We start from the raw sequence: 19,405 nt of genomic DNA, 5'->3' as shown, positions 1-19,405 counted from the left end.
GGAATATTACAAAAAAAGCACATTTCCATATTGCCATCCTGCAACTTCTCAACACCTTGTTTATCAGGGGAAACCACCCAGATCACATATGAGACAGGAACATCTGTGTACAAGCTGCAGGAGATAGAAAGTAGCAAAACTGAGTATGAGATAGCAAGCCAGAGTGAGATCAGAGCGCGTGATTTACTGCCACACCGCCCAAGCTTAGCATACACCTGTAGTATATAACAGCACAATGCTCTCACTCCCACTACAGGCAGGGCTGCAGCTCCACTGTGACCCCACACTGACACCTGGTGGTTACACCATGCAGCAAATCATCAGAACATAAATGCCTCAGCTGCTCTTCAGTGCCCTGAGGAGTCACAATGTCATCCTCACACTCTTCAAAGCCTCACTCTTCTGTTTTGGTTTCACAGCAGCAGCACCAAGAATGAAATCACAGCCTGATTAATAGAGCTCAAAGATAGGGATGGATGTCAAAAATAAGACCTGCAGCACAAACCACAGCAGCTTGGTTTGAGGACAGTCAGTTTATTGAACAGCAAATTGTGACAGGTAATACAATATTTCATTTTTTTTCATTGCATCGTAAATAACGACTGGGACAACTGTGTCACTCACCACACATAATCAAAAACACCCTCTTTGTGGCAGAGAGAGACTTTGTTGATGGACTGTGGGGTGGGGTCTTTGTTTTTAAAGTGCTGTAATGCACAGTTCCTCTTGGAGGAAGACAACAGAGGCCGTGAGCAGAGCTCAGACCCCAGAGGGCCTCCAGGGTCCCAGTTTGCATCATACATTGTGTGATTGACAGGTTGTGACGTCATTTGTTTTTCTCCTTTGTCTACTCTGTGTTTGTGTGTGTGAGTGTGTGAGAGACTTCTACCTATTGCATACCAGTGTGCTGGTTGATGTGTTTTCTGTGAGTGTGTAAAGCACATATCATTAGGTTAAAATGTAATAATAAACTCTTCACTATAATTATAATACATCTCTTAATATCTAAGTTACATTCTTATATCTGATTCAGTTAGAATATGTAGGCGATATACATTTTGTGGATAAAATAGCAGACACCCTCATTCTGTTGTCTCTGCCCTGTGAGTCAAGTTTCAAAGACAGATGAACTTGAAAGTTCATCTCAATTTGCGTCGCCACCAAAATTAATCAGACTCAATCCATGTTTTGCCAAAGCAACACATTGATTTTCAGGGATTTTTGTCTGAGTGTATTCAAAGTGTGTCTCTTGTGCCTCTTAATCCTTTGTGCTTTCTTTGATTGTATACACTCTTAGTCATACATTTGGTGTTCCAGAGCTCCTCTGCATTCACCTGCACTCCCCAGCTGTGAGGGGGAGAGGAGGTGGCAGATAGAAGGAGAGAGGGTAGAGAGCATTGGTCTGACAATCAAAGAGAAAAATACCGCAGTGTCACACTAACAACTACACATCAACTACACAGCACTACACTGTGAGACACGCGCACATACGTACAGAACCAAAAGCACAAGGTCAACAGAAAATTCACAGCTGAGTGTAAAACAAAATGACTTGCACAACATTTTCAAGATTCAACAGAAACAAACAAAAATAACAGACAATAAAATCTGAAAACATCGATGGTGAAGTGGGGGTAGGGATGGTTCAAATATCAGATCAATAATCTCAACAACATAAAAATAGGCATTGTGATCACAATAACATTGAATATGAGATGAAGTGGCAGTCGGAATGTTGAAAAACCACGACAGTGATTTATCGAGATGAGCTCACAGAAGCTTTTTTTTTTCCTCTGTTTCCTGTGGCTCAGCTGTCATCCGCTAACATGGCTAGAGGTGCCTGTCGATGTCTGGCAGATCTGACGTCCCTCCCTGACCTATGGCTTTCAGTTAAGACTTTGATAGCGCCGAGAGATTCACTAGCATGAGATTCAGCTGGCACAGCCTTGGTCGTTAGCACTGCTGCCGCCTTCATACTGCAGCTACCTCATGAAAGAAGCACCATTCAAAAAGACTGATGGGTTACAGGCAGGTCCCTACTGGCCCTTCTCTGGGGTGGATTTCATTTTCTTCTGAGATGATTAAGTAGAGCCAACAAGCTACAATTCTGTCATTTTATGACACCTTGTGTGGTCCGCATCATTAAAACTGCACCAAAAAGGCCAGTCAAACTTTACCTAAAGCTCAGGATAATGAGACCACTGTATAAAGCAACTTCTAGATCTACACCGTTCCCCTGTGCATACAGTAAAAAACCCTCAACAATGTGCTGCATTTAAGTCCAAATGATGCTTGCTGTATTAAAATGCACTCCTTCATTTGATATGTCTACATCATCATAACAAAAAAATCACTACGATATGGATTGAGAGGGGGGAGCTGGAGAGGTAGGTGTGCAAATGAGCCATCATGTACGAAACAAAAACAATAAATCCTACAACATTAAAGTTCATATCGTCTGCATATGTACAGTATAGATAAGGTGGACACTTTGACACAGAAAAAAACAACACACAGAAATACATAGTGCTATACCGCCTATTGAAAGGAATATTGATAAATAGACCTCACTCCCACAAATGATAACACGTTGAAAAGTTGCATCATGTATCTAGAGTACAACAGTACGATTAACAAGCTGCTGGAAACAGTGGGAGCGAGGAAGGAATGTGATTGGGTAATACACTGTCAAAGTCACCTTGATCTCCGGCGAGATAAACCAATGGCAGGGCTTCAGTGTTGTGATGCACAAATAAGATACAACAAGGCTGCTTTCCATAGCAGCTTAAAGCAAACAAAACCTCCTAAAGCAAACAAGAAGAGATGTTTGGTCAAACTCAGAGAGCACTGAAACCACATTGGTGTAATTTTCTGATAAAGAAAACAATGCCATTAGCTCTTTGGGGTCCTGCCACTGACTTCAAGTTTGGAAATTAATTTTAAAGTGAGCATAAATTTATCTGTAAACAAAGGTAATTGTTTTTGGATCTTAAGGGTGTCAAATGCTCCAGTTAAGGTCTAACTGGCACCGCAATGGTCTGAGGCCTGCACATGTGATTTTTCAGCCAAATTACCAACATCTTCCTATGATCTGACACTCTATTAACATGACTTTTAACCCATTTAGTGTGCACAGCTAAATGTTTCAAACTTGGACTAACAATGAATCTGAAAACTACAGCAGCACTGCTCTTTTTGTTCTGACCGAATTTATAAATTGCCCTTTTCCTGCAATCCAATCAGTAATGTCACAGTGGGAGTTCTCCATCACCTTCTCACTGAGGAAAAACCCCTGCAGTAACATCACTGATTGAGGTGTGCCCACAACTAAAAGAAAAAAAAAGCAGAGATAAATTATTATTTTAAATGATTCTAGCAATGCATCTGTGCAGTTTTCTTGTGTGTATTGCACCAATGTGGAGCATTGTCTCTTCACTGTAGTGCATGATCTAGAAACAGGAGACACCTTTCACAGAGGCAGAACAGTCGAACCATTGTGAGAGCATCAAATATCAGATGGAACCTGATCTACTTTAAAAGCCAAGGCAATCAAAGTTCATTACAACCACTCACAGGAAGGGATGTGGTTACTCAGGAGCGATCACAGGAAAAGTGCTGGTAGCAAATTAACACATTCCTTGTCTGAAATACAGGCATGGATGCTGTGTGCCAAGTCTATATATAAATATGATTTTTAAGACATAGGTCTGGAGGACATGTTTCATACTAGGTTTATCATATAGTCTACCCCCTCTAGTGTTCTTCATCTTCAGAATGTGCATATAATTTAGCCAGTCGACTACGTTCTTCCAGAGGCTAATGTCTTAAATTAGGTACTGTAGAGCTTGCAGAAGTGCAGCAACCAAGGGCAGTACATCTACTTCAAGACTTCCACAATCATATTCAAAAAATTGCAAATGAAAGTTAGAATCATAAAGCAATATTCCTTTAAAACTTCATCTGATATTTGTGGCTTCATTTCCAGTGTGCTAGCTGAGTGTCCCTACTGGAATTTTGTGTGCCACCGTAGGCAGCTTGGCAAAAACAAAGGCTCCATCCTAAACTATTCAACATTCACAACAAGAAATTAAAAACGAAAATGTACAAATTGAGTCGTGCTTGGACCCGTCCACAATTTTTTAAAATGAGATGAATCCTCACACAGTTGTTTTTGACGCATTACAGGAGGGAAAGGCTGAGAGGAGGTGCTTCTTAGTTGTCTTTTTTCGGCAAGAAGCTGAGAATGAATTCGCCCACACCCAGGAAGTAGACCACCTGGGCGATGCCGAACAGAGGTGCGATAACTAAGGCTCGACAGTAGGCTCCTTTCAGGAAGGCTGATGGACCTTCATTGCGCAAGATTTTCCTGGAGAGCACGAGAAAAGGAGAACAATAAAACAGAGTTCAGGCTTAATATGTTTTTTAACAAAGCTCTTTACTTATTATATCCAGTCTGTTATATGACAGTAGATATGCACATAAAAAACAGCTTCATTCATCAAAACCAGTTTCCTCAGCAGGCATTAAACTCTCATACCAATCCATGCTTTCACTTCTATAAAATGGTCACATAAGAACAATGGGAGTGCACATTTATGTTTTATACTCTAGGGGGTAAAAAGAGTAGTTTATGGAATCGTCTGCTCACATTAGGGTTATAAATTACATTTTTGGAGCTTTAAAGTAAGCCATTTTCTCCATTTTAGTAGTTTCCAGAACTCCACCAGCTACACACTCTACACCTACTTTGTAGAAGATGATCATATTTTTTTTAGAAATGTTCTCTTGAGTGTCTTGAGTTAAAGACTGCCGAAAACTTTTCCCAAGCCACCAGTGACAGCCCCATCCAGCTCCCTTCCCCACTCTTCTTTTTATTCCACAAGGAGTTATCATTTCCAGCTTTAAGGAGACAATATCAAATTTAGAAGTAAATTTATTCTGTGTGGATTTTAGGACCTAAACAGTCTCAGATTCTGCTGCTTAGTCCATTTTCAGATCACATTTCTGGCTGCAATGATGGAAACAACTGTAGGAATCTGAAACAGTCCCTGTGCTTTGGACCACATTAGTTGAGCCTCTTTATTAATAATTTATCAGTATTGGTAAATAGAAGTTATGTTATTAAGCGTTTCTTTGTCTAAAAGTTAAATCTTTCATCTGGTAAGTTGGGGAAATGATCGAAAATTTTCATACAAGGTTTATCGAAAGCATCTTTAAAGTCTTCTATCAGCATTTGCAGTCCAAAGAGGGAAATTACTTAAAACACATTCCTGGTTGCACCAACAAAGCAGAGGAGTAGGATATTTATAAAGCATAAAAACAGTTAGAAAGACTAAGGAGTGTTATTTCTACTGATTTTTCTCTGAATTTTAAAATGTTCAGACAGACTCTGCGTTTCCTCCATAACTCATATAACCATTTATCCCTTTTTAATTGATTGCCATTTACATCAAGCGGTAGTGTGCTGAAGATGTACAGTAGTCAAGAGGACTCATATTTACTGCACTTTTCTCTGAACTAAGGAAAAGGAATAGATTCTGTGTACTACTCAGTCGTTTTCATTGTTTTTGTAAAGTGTGTGAAAGCATGCTGACGCGTGAGGCGCATTTCTATCATTCAACATGAACGCACACACTCCGTAATCATTATGTATGCAGCAGCAGTAGAGACATAAAGAGGTCACCTGATACAGTCAGTCACACCGCTGTACGAGTCTTCTGTGCTTCCTCGGGTCAGAGACTGCAGTCGAGTCTTGATCACTGAAACACACAAAGTGTAAGTGACAACAAAAGATGTACAAATGATTTACACATTTCTGTTACAATGTTCAAAATGCCACTGCCTACCATCAACGGGATTCACAGCAACAGCCGCTGTGCTCCCCGCAAGGCAGCCAGATATAAAGGACACGTAGAAAGGAGCAGGTCCTTCAGCGCCACGTTTGCCCAGGTTATTCAGATTGGCAAAGAGGGGGAAATAGATAATGGAAAAAGGAACATCCCTGCAGGAAAAGAAAGTGTTCAGTACAGTTGGCTCAATGTACCTCTTGGCACAATGTTCAACTTTTCAGGTATGCTGTTTAAGCCAGTGGTTAGGGATAAACGGCTTTCAGCCAAGACTTCTTTTCTGTGTGCTGCATTGTTCATAGATCAACTAGTAACATGAGAAGAGGCTGCACTCGGTACAAAAGTGATGTGAAATCCAGCCCTCCAGATATGTCTGACATCATGTCTGGGTTCATTCTGTAACCCCAGAGCAGAGCTGGATCATCTGTCTCTGGTAAGTCTCAGTGTCACTGTGAATAGTTAGTGAAAAGAAGCTTCTCTTAGTCTTACTTAAGAGGTATCGACCTAGAATAGGAGACCTTTTCGTGTAATGTACTTGTAACCACCATTTGGCCAAAATGATAATGTCGAAGTAAAAATGCAAGCTTTTACAGGTCTGTGGATTTTTTGCTCAAACTGAAGTTTTGATCTAGAGCAGACTGTATCTGTGCTTGCACACAAAACAATCGTCAGATTCCTGCGGTCAGGAGCTTTATGTCATTACAGTGGATTTTGTTCTGCTGCTTTTACTCTCCATCAACACTGATTTTTAAAGATTGAAGCCTTCTTTTAAGATCTATTTTACCTGAGCAATGTTGCTCCAAGGCCTTTATAAAGCCCAGCAATCCCCTTCTCCCTCAGTAATTGTCTGGTCAGCTGCATGGCTGTTGGGGACTTCGTCTCCACAGTACCTGCTGCCACCGTCTCAGGCATCAGCTTCCTTTGAGCCGCTGGGAGCAAAAGACACAAGACACTAAGAACAGTAAAACTTTAAAATGAAGCTAAAGAAAAAGACAAAGCATCCATCAATGGAGACATTTGAAAGTCTTTTCAGTGAAAGGAAACATAATAAATCTGTTGTCATCTCTTGTATGACCACATGAGGCCACTGTCACTCCAGGCTCTCTTTATCACTCCTCTCTGAAACACCATCTGGATTTTATTTCCTCTTACCAATGCGCCCAGCATCTTGGAGCTGGATTTTCAACATCTCCATAGGAGTCGTGACAATAACCTACAACAACAAACACGATGGATTAGTCACATACAGCATATGATATACACACCGTGTACAAAGCAGCTGATTATTCTTCCATGTGAATGCAATTTGGAGTTAAAGAGTTTAGGATTGATTAGTTCTAAGCATGTCAGGCAAAACATGAGTTCAGAGTTAAGCTACTAGCATCCATTAGCTATCTGTCACCTCTTGTTTGCCTCTGTGATCTGCACAGTAGTAACTAGTTAACAGGATTAAGGGTGAGATGGCAGTGTTCTCAGCCACAATCTTAATCCAAGGTCTGCTACACTTAATCTAATCACGTTCCTTGGACTTGAAGCCTTTGCCCCCATTGACAAGAGGCATTTCTCTCTGACTCATTCACTTAAAGCACATGGCCTGACACTCTCACATCCCTTTATCTGATCACTCAATTTGAGCTGGAAGCGTATTTTAATCTACTTATTGATCTAACTGGACAATGTGTAAGATATTGAAAATCATTCATGGTATGCCACACATTCTGATTGCAGCTGAAAGGATCAATCTGCAGAGGCAACCTCTCATACAAGACTGGTTTTGTCTAACTCTGGCTGCAGGCGGTGACAGATGAATGAATCAAGTCCAAGGTGGTTCGTGCATGAGTTTACACAGGCAGCGCTAATGGCGGCAGCTCCAGATGGAAAACAGGAGGATGCAATAAATGCAATATCTCCGACTCACCTGGCATGTTCCAGCTCCGCATCCAGCCAGCATCTCTTTGACCAAAGTGAGTTTCCTACAGTGATGATAAAAAGCATGATCAGATGATAGTTTCTGCACCGGACTGACAGTGTGACAGACAGACAACTTTACTTCTGCAGGCAGGAAAAAAGAGTTGTCACCACCTGGGCTGGTGATGCTAATCTCTGTCTCCCACATCAACTTGTCAGGCACAAGGGCAGATTAATAATTCACAAGGTGAGCGACAGAGCAAGACAAGTCAATCATTCATCAGCCTGTGTGTTCATCTCCATAGAGATGGAGATAGATGTCCCAGGAACTTTCTGTTCAGTGCTCATGCGACAATGATGGGTGATGGATTTCAGCAGCTGCTAATGTGCCGACACACATCCACTCAATCTTTATTTTTAAACAGTAGACAAACCATTGGGAATCTCTCTGTGGCCTCAAAATGGTTGAGGATTAACAGGAAGCTCAGAGAGAACACAGACAGCTAATGTGTCAGGTTACATGTTTGTAAACATGCCAGTTAATCACGGTGTGAACAAGAGGAGTGTGTGTGAGCGTGTGAGTGTTTGTGTTTGTGTCAGGCAGCTCGACAGCACTGCCATGCCTCACCCATCCTTGGAGAGGTGATGCCTGAAAAAGTCGTTGGCGGCCAACTTGATGGCTTTCTCTGGCGTGACTAGTGTTAAGTTCACCGCCGCTCCTGAAGGGAAAAAAAGAGACAGAGGCACAAAGAGAAGAAACAGAGAGGGGAGACAGACAATGAGGATGTGAAATATTAAGTATTAGATGACTGTATTTGAGTTACACATAGTACATGGGAAAGAATTTGGGAATATTTTATGTATCATGATATCGAGGTGATGATTTGTCATCCATATTGTTACAAAAGAACCCTCCAAAACCAGCATTGAAAAAAGTGAGAGTGCTGTTTGTAGGTTAGTTGGTGACCCAATGTGTAGGAAAATGATTTAATATGCTACAGTGGCTTCTAGTTTATTTATACTACAGCTGGATGTAAGATCCCTAAAGGCGCCCGTCAGTTAAGCCAATGTTCATCATTAACAAATATGGATCCGAATGCCAGTTTTGTCAATAAAAATGATAAAAATGTTTATTCATCTGCAAATGACCTCAAGCGTTTAACCTTAAATCTGTTCAAAGTCAAAGAGAGAGCAGGAACATGATAGCATTCAGAGAAGTAATGTCCACAGATGAGATGAAGTTTAGAGGCAATGAGACCCATCAGGAAGTGAGCAGGCGGTTGGTGCTGAGTGAGTGGCATTAGATGAACACATCTAAAGCTGTGTTCGTGTCACAGGTTGTCAGTTGATGATAACAAAGCGACAATACAGACAATATATCAATGAGATATTGCCTGGATCTTTGTGTAAAGCTGAGTTTTTCATGCTTTGATCCTTACTCAGTGAGGGGCACAATCCCTCCTGTATTAGTGTCCAGTCAATATTTGACCTAATGCATGATCTATGAAACAACAAGCTTTAACTGACCGATGATCAAGAGATAAAATCCCAAGCTGACCACTGCAGTGCATGATAGTTGCTTGTGGAGATAAAAAGATTTTACAATAGGGATTTACACCGCCCCGGCCAAAAAAAAGTTGCCAACAAAAAAAAAAAGGTCACACACGCTGATATTTTGTTTGACTGCCGTTAGCTTTGATTATGGTGCGCATTCACTGTGGCATTGTTTCAATAAGCTTCTGCATTGTCACAAGATTTATTTCCATCCAGTGTTGCACTAATTTTTCACCAATATCTGATCACTGATGATGGTTGAGTCTGACTGTTGTCAGTCAGCAACCAGTGAGGCTAACTGGAAAAAAGGACTTTAATTTGGTAGGGAGCACAAAGATTGGACTCTAGAGCAATGGAAGAAGGTCATATGGTCTAATGAGTCCAGATTATCCCTGTTCCAAAGTGATGGGCACATCAGGGTAAGAAGAGAGGCAGATGAAGTGATGCACCCATCATGCCTATTGTCTACTGTCCAAGCCTGTGGGGGCAGTGCTATCATCTGGGGTTGCTGCAGTTGGTCAGGTCTAGGTTCAGCAACAGTTTGTGCTCAAAGAATGAGATCAGCTGACTACCTGGATATACTGAATGACCAGGCTGACAGATTTTTTCCTCCCTGATGGCACGGGCATATTCCAAGATGCAAATGTTCAGGGAACATGAAACATCATTTTCAAATATGGATTGGCCACTACAGGGTCCAGACCTTAACCCCATTGAAAACCTTTGGGATGAGCTGGAGAAGGCTTTGGGCAGTGGTCAGACTCTACCATCATCAATGCAAGATCTTGGTAAAAAATTAATGCTACACTCGATGGAAATAAATATTGTGACATTGCAGAAGCTTATTGAAATGATGCTACAGTGAATGCATGCTGTAATCAAAGCTAAAGGCGGTCCAACCAAATGTTGGAGTGTGTGACCATTGTTTATGGTGGTGACATTTTTTTTGGCCAGGCAGTGTAACAACCTTTAAAAACTATAAAACTGAATATAAGGACCCACCAACAACCACCTAACTTATGTAGCTAACACATAACCACTAGAACATTTCAGCCAAGTTAATAACTCACCTCTGTACATCCCAAAATACCCCTCTGACCGGATGGTCTTAATAAGGCAATCTGACCTGAAACACAAACACAACAGTTGAGGTTAATCAGTATCAGTATGGGTGTGCTCTTAATTCCTTTAACTCAGAATTCATGACTGAGGGACAGTCAAAATGTACCATTAAAAAAATAGTTTCTTACATGCTGGTGTAAAGGCGAGATCCATTTTGCTGGTTTTGCAAGCGAGTCTTGGCCAGGTCAATGGGAAATACACAGGTCACTCCAATCAGGCCAGCGATACCCCCATTGATTAATTTGGCAGGCAAACTGTATGAGGATGACAGTCAGAGGGACCAAATGTGACACGTGAGAAGAAAAAAGATGAAGGAGAAACCACAGCTGCTTCACCAAACCTTACCTGATCTGCTTGTCAGCCATTTATGTGAAGCCCTGGCTGGTCAAAGAGTCAATATGTGTGTAAGCTCGTCACTCAGTGGTTGTCCTTGGCTTCTGGTTTTTGGAACAGTAGTGTTAGTTGCTCCTGAAGTGGGATGACTGAGGCCTGATTATGGTTTGTCCACTCTCTTCAATGTGCAGTAGTTGTTAGTTCTAGTTTGAGGATTCCTGTAAAGGTACAAACACAAGATGATCACAGTTAACACCTTTGAATGTAAACTTGCTTGGTTGTAAAGTTCATGTCCACATACTAGGGATGCATGATATTGGATTTTTGCCGATATCCAATATGCGAATATATCGAAACCCCTTTTGGCCGATACCGATAATCACAAGTTTGTTTGTTTTTTTCACAGTAAAGAAAGCTAAGTCTATCCTGTTCTGGAATTTATATGTTACTCTTATTGTGACGGCCTTATTTGTTTAAGAAACACACATAAAACAAGACAAAAAACATTTGATTTTACCATAAATAAGAAATGTATTATTTTTTCGAACTCAAGACATTCAGTATTGAAATACAGAAAAATGGTTCCTTTAGATCACATGAACTTTAAATGTACATTGCATTTTTAAACATAACCAAGTTGCATTTGATTAGTTTAGAGCTACTGTAACAACCTGGTGACAGACACAGAGCTCTGCAGTGCAAATAAATGAAGTGCTACATTTTATTTAAGGAGCTTGTTTTTCAGATGGAAAATAGTAATAATCCTAACTGAATAGCACCTTATCGGCTGTGCCTATCGGCAGAAATTTTCATATCTGCCGATACTGATAAACGTGTTTTTAAGCTTTTATCAGCCGATACCGATATTGTGCCGATAATATCGTGCATCCCTACCACATACATATTTACAAGGTGGTGCGAACATTAATTTTGATTTTCTGTCCATCAAAAGTGAAGTGCAAGCCTCTAAATACACCGCCTCAGAAGATTTTCTGAGAGCTGAATGGTCAGAGCTCTCGAGGCAGTATGACGCAAGGTGGGGTTGTCAGAGAGCAGCCTCAGAAAAGGCTCTGGGCTGGGTGACTCAGCTGACCTGAACACAGAGATGTTTAATTCAAAACTGCATCTTTCACCCTACTCTAACTCTCCTTTTTTGAGAGCATTTTTTTAAACGCAGCACAAAGTTGGATGAATCCTATATCCAGTCCTTACTTGTTATTTTACTGCTGAGGTTTTGCAAGGCAGTTGTGTAAGCCTCTCCAGGGAGGGTCAGTGGGGGCTTCAGGGCTTGGAGGAAGGATTTTCTGACTCCTCTCACAGGTGTGCTGAGGCTCAAACCAAACACAACCCTGGACTGCAGATGGGGTGGTAAGTAAACAGTCGCCTGGCATGACTGAATAACAACACAGTGGCAATGCTCTCAGCGCTGCCTCTGAGGCATGTAACTTATGTCATGCCACGGATGAGTGAATAAAAATAACAAAAGGAGGTGAAAAGGAGGAAATTATACAAAAATACTCCATATCAAGTCCATGAGCCCTTATCGGAAACAGGGTCTTTTTCAGAGTGTGCTGTTGCTCTGACTAAACACAGCCCCTCATAAAAGGGGTCAGCAGGTCAGAGTAAAACCCTATATTCCAGTTTATGTTCACACAAGAGACAAATAGCAGCAACTTCTCACGGCTCAGATGAAGAAAGCTGCTGAGGTTTAGTTTTCTTGATGATCAAAATGTTTTTTTTCAAATGTTCCCCTGAATAATCTCCCACACACACAAACCACTGAGTATCAATTCCTCTAACCACTGTGGACAGATTACTCTCTGCTAAAACAAATCCACCAGCACCAGCACATCTGTGCGTCGTGTGTCCTTGAACACTCATCTTTAATGCAGAAGCTCCTTCATTGTGTAACACAGTGTGTACACAGTGTAACATAAAGAGGGGAGCTCTATCCTCTGTGTGTATGACAGTCATTTGAGTTTAATTAGTTGAAATTTGTCTGACTGGGCCAAGATGCTCCCTATTTTTGCTCCTGAATGCCCTCAGTTAGAAGAGATACTTCCCATTTCCCCTTTCATTTTCTCCACCCCCTCCATCCACCAATCATATTCCCCTCTGTGAGTGCAATCCGCCTCCTCCTCCCTCCACCTCAGCAGCCCTCCCCCCCTTCGTTTCCCTCAGTCACGAGTCACGACTCTCCAAACACAGCTTTTCCTCTCAGATCTTTGCTGACTTGCAGATTTTCCTCTGTGAGGTGCATCTAAGACACTCGTACAACTAAACACCAACATTTGAGTTCAGAGAGATCGCACAGTGTGAGCGTGGATGTTAAGGTTTCCGATGAATGCAGCTGTGGTCCGGTGTGTTTGGTTTGGATGGGGACTTGAGGCCTCTGCTGGTTGCTCCAGGGGTGGAGGAGGGAGGAGGGAGGAGGAGGAGGAGAGGACCTTTCTGGTCTCTGTTGGTTCAGTTTGTTCTCCTCTCTCCTCCCTGGAGCTTCACACAGCCGACATCACAGCCCTCCTCCGTGGCGCGTCTCCCTCTTACTTATCATGAACATTTTCTCACCCGGCAGCTGTGAGAAGCAGCCCACCTCCTCACTTTGCAGCACGCTTCTTTTGTTCTCTATTTCCTGTCACTGACTTCCTCTAAATATATTCACAACTTCCAAGGCTCTACGTACCGTCTGAGGGGGAAATAAACGGCCTCTGAGAGCCTTCTGTGAGTCTCCCTCACACTGACATTTCCCTCCATTGCTTGAAGCGTTAGTCGTCCACTCCGGTTTATGGAAAACACTGTGTCTGCAGCAGGACACTTACTTGACCCACACAGCCGGGCTGTCTGCTGTCTTGTCATGACAATTGGAGTCTGTGTGAAAACAATCGGCTACAGTGTGTCCTCAGCTAAGAGGCATCACTCATCCCACAAACAGGCATTAACTGCATTTATCAGCATTTATTCCACTCAGACATTCAGCTAACAATTAGCAAACGATAACAGGTAAAGAACCTCATAGTTTAAAAACACATGGGGAGAGTAATGCTTCATCTTTGTCTGGCACACATTCACACAGAGGTCATATTTTGAGTTTGTACCTCTGCAGAAGATAAGCGCTTATGAGTAAACAAAAGACGAGCTGGTTGTGAAATGTTGCTGCCATGCAGAGCTTTTAACTACTCAACCAATCTGCTTTAACTGACTTCTGATCAAAGAGTGCACTGACTGATAACAGCTCTGCTTCTGACCCTTGATCATCATTTAGCCTTGAACAATGAGGCAATAAAAAATGCTTCACTGAGGAGGACTGATGTTGAACTTTGTTAGTGGAGCAGAGGGCAAAGAAAACATATTCTTCTTCAAAATTTAAAGCACCGTTCGACGTTCATGGTGGTTAAACACCATAAAAACTCTACAATTTTTTTTAGCAGACGCTTTTGTCCAAAGTGACGTACAACACAAGCAAGAAGTTAGACAGAAAGAAAACCTAGTTAGTGCGACAACAGTGCTACGAATTACTCGGCTGCAGGTGTTGCCATTAAGGGCAATTGTTTTTTTTTTGTTTTGTTTTGTTTGGGGGGGGTTTACAATAATCAACAAGCCAACAAACCACAATAAGTTGCTGCAACAGTATACTTCAAACTTCAGCAACATTCAGTAGTAGTGCTCAAAAATCATATGAGCTGAGTCTTAGACCTACTGACTAATTCTACCCCTGAGGGGCAAAGAGGAGAAGGGTCAGATTAAGTGCACAAGTGTTCCCTGAACAGATGAGTTTTCAGATATCTCGTAAAAGTAGAAAAGGACTCTACGGATCGTATAGAGTTAGGTAATTCATTCCACCATTTGGGCACAACAGAGGAGAAGAGTCTGGCTAGTGATTTGGAGCTGCACTGGGCTGGGAGCACCAGGTGTCTTTCACAAGCAGAGCGTAGTGGGCGAGAAGGAGTGTAGACCTGGATGAGGGACCCCAGGTAGGCAGGAGCCATTCTTGTCAACGTTTTGTAAGCCAGGAGAAGGACTGAAAACTCAAATCCTATTGAGCCTTTTTTTCCTAGCACTATTCAAAATATGCTGAACCATCAGACTTCACATGGGCCACAATGACCTGACACTTCTAGATATAACATTTTTTAAAATTATTGTGAGAAACAATTTTAAACACTACTAATTGTGATGTGCAAAAATTGCAGCAAATGCCCACCACACTGCAAAAACTAAGTTCTGAGCAAAGTGTCTTATTTGTGGTTAAAAGAAAACTCTTAATATGAACAACATCCACATGACAAGATCAGGAAAAGATCTGCCAGTGGGGTCAGAAAAACAAACTTTATATTCTGTTTTAAAACATTATTCCTATTTTAAAAAAGGCAGCAAACAAGGGCAGATTTCCTTAGCAATTCATGTGTCATTAATTCAATAACTATGAATCAAACATTTTTCTGGACTTTTCAGGTGAATGTGGCTCATATTAAATCTATTGGACAATTTTGACTTAAGGTGAGACACAAACACCTGCTTTGAGTTCAGTTTTTGCAGAGCACTTGGGGAGGAGAGAGTAGCAGGTTTGTATGTTGCTTTTTCGCTTTTTTGTTTTCTATTATGACACAAATATGGTACGATATTGTAGATTTTGTGGACCTGTAACTTTTGTCAAAATGGAATGAAATCTTAGTCACTAAAATGGCTGTTAATGCAACTGGCTTCTCCACTGATGCTTTTCTTGACAGAGGATCATAAACTCCTTTCCAGAAATTTGTCAAAAAATAAAAAATGCTGCTGAACTGGCAGCCAATTTTACTCACAACAACCAATTCAGTCCTTTTTTTGGGCTGTGATGTACTGAAATAAAATTTGTTGTGAGGATTATCAAGTCATTGTGACTTATATTAACCGCTTAAAATCCGAGAATGGTCTGGTGTGCATTTTTATCCCTCCTTGCTATATGGGATGAGTGAGACTTAGTATGTATGATAGCTAAACTTAGTCATTGTACAGGAAGTTTGATTGTTAAGTTATGAGTTCTCCATTAGTTGTTTATTTTTAGCATTTTTGTACTTAAATACATTGTTTGTAAATTTCCAATACATTTGTTTTTCTATCACAAAAATGGGTGCGGTTTCACCAAAAGATGATGCAGGCAGTGTCCCTAAATATGGCTAATAGGTCAAAAGTTTGAAAATAAAATATCACAGGTCTGAGAGGCAGAAATGTAATGTCTACATATGTAGACGCTTGGTCTTAAGAGGTTAAATGTTAAAATGTGATATGTTTGACTGGAAATGAGTGTTATTACTGTGTAAAAACATATAAACCATCTATGAAGATCATAAAAATAGCACTTGATACTTCACTTTGTCTCACCTGATTTATTACTTGATAATTCAAATTAAAAAAAAGATTTACAATCATTTCAAGTTTAAATTCAAGATTTGGAAGGGCTGAAAACACTGGGTTCTGTATGCACAAACATCTCTTTCACCCTTCTTTTGTCATTCTTAATAAATCCTCTTTTTTTAACCCTTAAAAAAAGTCAAAAAAATGGGCGCATGTATGACAGAGAGCTCTTCTGTCTGTAAATAACCAGCAAATATTCTAGTGATGCACCACAAGCGTGCAGCACTGTATGAAGGCCAGTATAGATAATCAATCATGTTAACACATAGCATAGCAAAGATGTGGCCAGTGGCTTCAACTAATCAGCTCAAAGGGATGCACCAATCAGAGAAAGACTTGTGCAGAGACAACTAAACCCTGTGGATACTAGAAATCTACAGCAGCACAACACAGCAGAGGATTTCCTATGCAAAACTCAATGCAAACTCTAGTTTATTCTTCTATTCAAATTAAGCACGGGGAAAAAATCCCTCACCCATCCCAGCTACGCTTTTACCTCTCAGCCCTGCTGTGCCAAACAGGCTAAAGGTCTTCCTGACTGGATGACAGTGAAGTTGGTGACTGACAGAAGGAAGTGGGAGGCTACAGTAGTGACAGCGCACCATGGTAGTCAGCACTCTGCTCATGTGACCGTGGTGAGCAGAAAGAAGGCAGGAAGATAAGGTGGAATCACACTGGGCCTTTCTCATTAGCATGGAACAGGCTGTTGTTACCAGTCCATCTGTCTCACATGAACTGGTTGGACCCAACGTGAGCTGTCAGGCGTTGAGAAGAGGACCAGCGCTAAGGACTGTTTCAGGCATAAGTGTGCTCATGCAACCAATTTCTCCTCTGAGCTGCAGGATTACAGACAACAGTGTGAAAATTAACGCCATCTGTCCGTTTTTGCTTTTCTTGTGAAGCTACTGTTTTCTGTGTTGAATTCGAAGTATTCATTTGTGGATTATATTTAAGTCTAAAGCAACGCTAGAGTAGAAGGGCTGACTTCCAGCTTGACGTTGTCAGAGGGTTTATTTGTTGGATCAATCGTCTAAAAGGATCTGGTTTAAACAGTTCTCTCTCTGGTGGGGTTAGCATGCTTTTCCCCTAATGCTGGTTTATAAGATGCGTACTATTTTTGGACATCTAGAGCACTGCGGAAACATGGGATGAATTTTTGTGGAGTCACAGATAAATCTGATTACTATTTCCTCTTCCAAACAGCACCAGGATTAAAAACCTAATACCTACTTATGAAAGCTCACTCACCATCAACATTTACAACCAGCAGCCCAAGAGCCACGATGAGGGCACAAGGATGCGTTTACACCCGGTCCTGCTGCACACAGAGTTCACATTACAGCCATTAATGCCCGCACAGTAACGCATTGTTGTAATAATCACCTGCTGTAGATCAGAAATAACAAGCTGAGTTCAACTTACAGGCAGCCAAAATGCCCCTTCTGTGCAGAGAGGTGGTGTAGTGTTTGGTCCCTCCTCTGACACCGCAGGTATCGATGCTGCCCCACTTCCTGAAGTCACCTGGGGCTTTTTTGCATGTATCTCCTCTATTTGGCTTTCCTCTCAGCTTTCCTGCATCTTTCACAAGAAAATAGTAAGCCCACTGTTTGTAGACTTCCCCTGTATGGTACACTATTCAAGCATCTGGTTACAGTTTGCAGATTACAGTACAGCCATGAAAGGCCAGATTGAGTTTAACTTTCACATAGCATCACATCATCTCCCCCACCAGCACAGCACAGTGCATCATTACCATTCAGCACACACAAAGCTGTGACATTTGGTAGTCTTTGCCTCTGGGATCTTCACACATTGTCAGAATGCTATATGCATGTAGTCCTGCATGCAGATTAAACAGCACATTGCAAAACACCGAAAAGGTACAACAAGGCCAGCAATGTCACCCTACACCCAAGAATGGCTCGGCTCATCAATAATTTCAAAGCTGCAGGAAAGCCATATAACACGTCTCAACCTCTGCGTAACCTCACACAAACACTGGTTTCTTCTGGCCGCTGATGTCAAGCTGGAAGTTCTCTCAAAAAACGTACTTAGCTGCACATTTCACTTACTAGTGTGCTTTTTTTAAAGAGGAATTCAAGGCCTCACCTGTGATGAGAGGATGGACTGAAAGGTAAGGTGGGTAAAAATAGGGCCAGCCTCCAAATTCTGCTTTAGTAAGGGTTAAAAAAAGGCTTCTTGCTTTTCTTTCATCCTATACTAAGAAGCTACAGTATGTTAATGATTAGCCTGCTTGTCAGAGGTGAGTGCTCTGCTCCACCAATGAAAAGAGGAGGTGGGTTCAGTTAAAGTGGGTTTACCCTCCACGACCAGCATCCCAGCCCACATGATAATAATTATACTCTCACTACTGAGGAGAAGCCGGCAGAGGGCGGCCGCAGAGCCCCCCTATCACAGCTCAGGTAGATATTAGGTTATGTAGTCCAGAAAATAAGTGGTAACATCAAATATCTAAGTACAGTGTCCTTAAAGACCACAACACCTCAGCTACATCACAAATAACCGTTCAAAGAAACCGTAACACCTGAACTCAATGGGCAGCCGACTGAAAGGGTTAAAATATGGCCAGGCATATTTATAACCGGCATATAAACCACTGTAGTATGGCCAGCATTGATTCCTCGTTCAGAATGTTGTGTCCACCGTTTATTCAACATTAAATATGAAATTTCATCCTCAAAACCCGCCATATGTTGAAAATGCTCGGCTTGCCACATAACGGAAAATGATTTGCTGCTGCCTCTCACAACGAAGCAGCAAACCGCTACACAGACATACAACCTTTACATACTAGCTAGCATTTTATGTCGGTTTATCTTAATTTATGATCTAATAACGGAAATATTGCTTCATATGTTGCCTACATGGTCTGCACAGGTAAAGCATAACGGTAATAACACGCATTTTTTTAGAATAACACACCGGCCTAATTCAGACTGTAAATGCATCCCGTTATCTACATACCACATAGAGCCGTTTCCGTTATCTCTCCCGGTGTGGTCTGTGGTGTCAAATCAGAGCCTTTGCACTGAGTATCTTTGGCTGACAGAGCGACAATAGCTAACCTACCGGTGTTACTAGCATTTGAGAGTCCAGCGGAGAGAGGTGGAGGAGGTGGGAGTGGAAGCAGGCAGGCAGGCGAACAGGGAGGGAGGGGGAGCAGCCGGGCGAGCGGTGGAGTAGTGAGGAGACGAATGAAAAGCAGGCAGGGGACTTCAAGGGTCCTC

At 41.7% G+C, this 19,405-nt stretch overlaps 1 protein-coding gene across 5 annotated transcripts; it reads right to left on the bottom strand.

The window, feature by feature from the left end:
* Positions 1 to 518: 518 nt before the first annotated feature.
* On the bottom strand, positions 519 to 19,371 carry slc25a22a (solute carrier family 25 member 22a). Of its 5 annotated transcripts, none has more exons than XM_074678116.1 (13): positions 19,143 to 19,325; positions 17,580 to 17,735; positions 17,406 to 17,475; positions 10,776 to 10,981; positions 10,559 to 10,684; positions 10,379 to 10,434; positions 8,383 to 8,473; positions 7,765 to 7,819; positions 6,999 to 7,059; positions 6,631 to 6,775; positions 5,847 to 6,001; positions 5,684 to 5,759; positions 519 to 4,366 (listed from the first exon to the last, which is right to left on the bottom strand). In XM_074678116.1, the coding sequence occupies exons 4-13, from the start codon at positions 10,793 to 10,795 to the stop codon at positions 4,213 to 4,215; spliced, it is 939 nt and encodes a 312-aa protein (XP_074534217.1). In that variant the 5' UTR covers positions 10,796 to 10,981; positions 17,406 to 17,475; positions 17,580 to 17,735; positions 19,143 to 19,325; the 3' UTR covers positions 519 to 4,212. The 5 variants fall into 5 exon arrangements, with proteins under 5 accessions (XP_074534217.1, XP_074534219.1, XP_074534218.1 ...); XM_074678118.1 differs by having other exon boundaries at positions 17,406 to 17,472; XM_074678117.1 differs by lacking the exon at positions 17,406 to 17,475.
* Between the last annotated feature and the right edge of the window lie 34 nt (positions 19,372 to 19,405).

Source organism: Halichoeres trimaculatus, unplaced genomic scaffold (assembly GCF_033239565.1).
Source record: "Halichoeres trimaculatus isolate MK-OKI-2021-1 unplaced genomic scaffold, fHalTri1.1 fHalTri1_scaffold_10, whole genome shotgun sequence".
Classification (NCBI taxonomy): domain Eukaryota; kingdom Metazoa; phylum Chordata; class Actinopteri; order Labriformes; family Labridae; genus Halichoeres; species Halichoeres trimaculatus.
The sequence above is the reverse complement of the archived record's forward strand: the minus strand, read 5'-3'. Positions and strand labels throughout refer to the sequence as shown.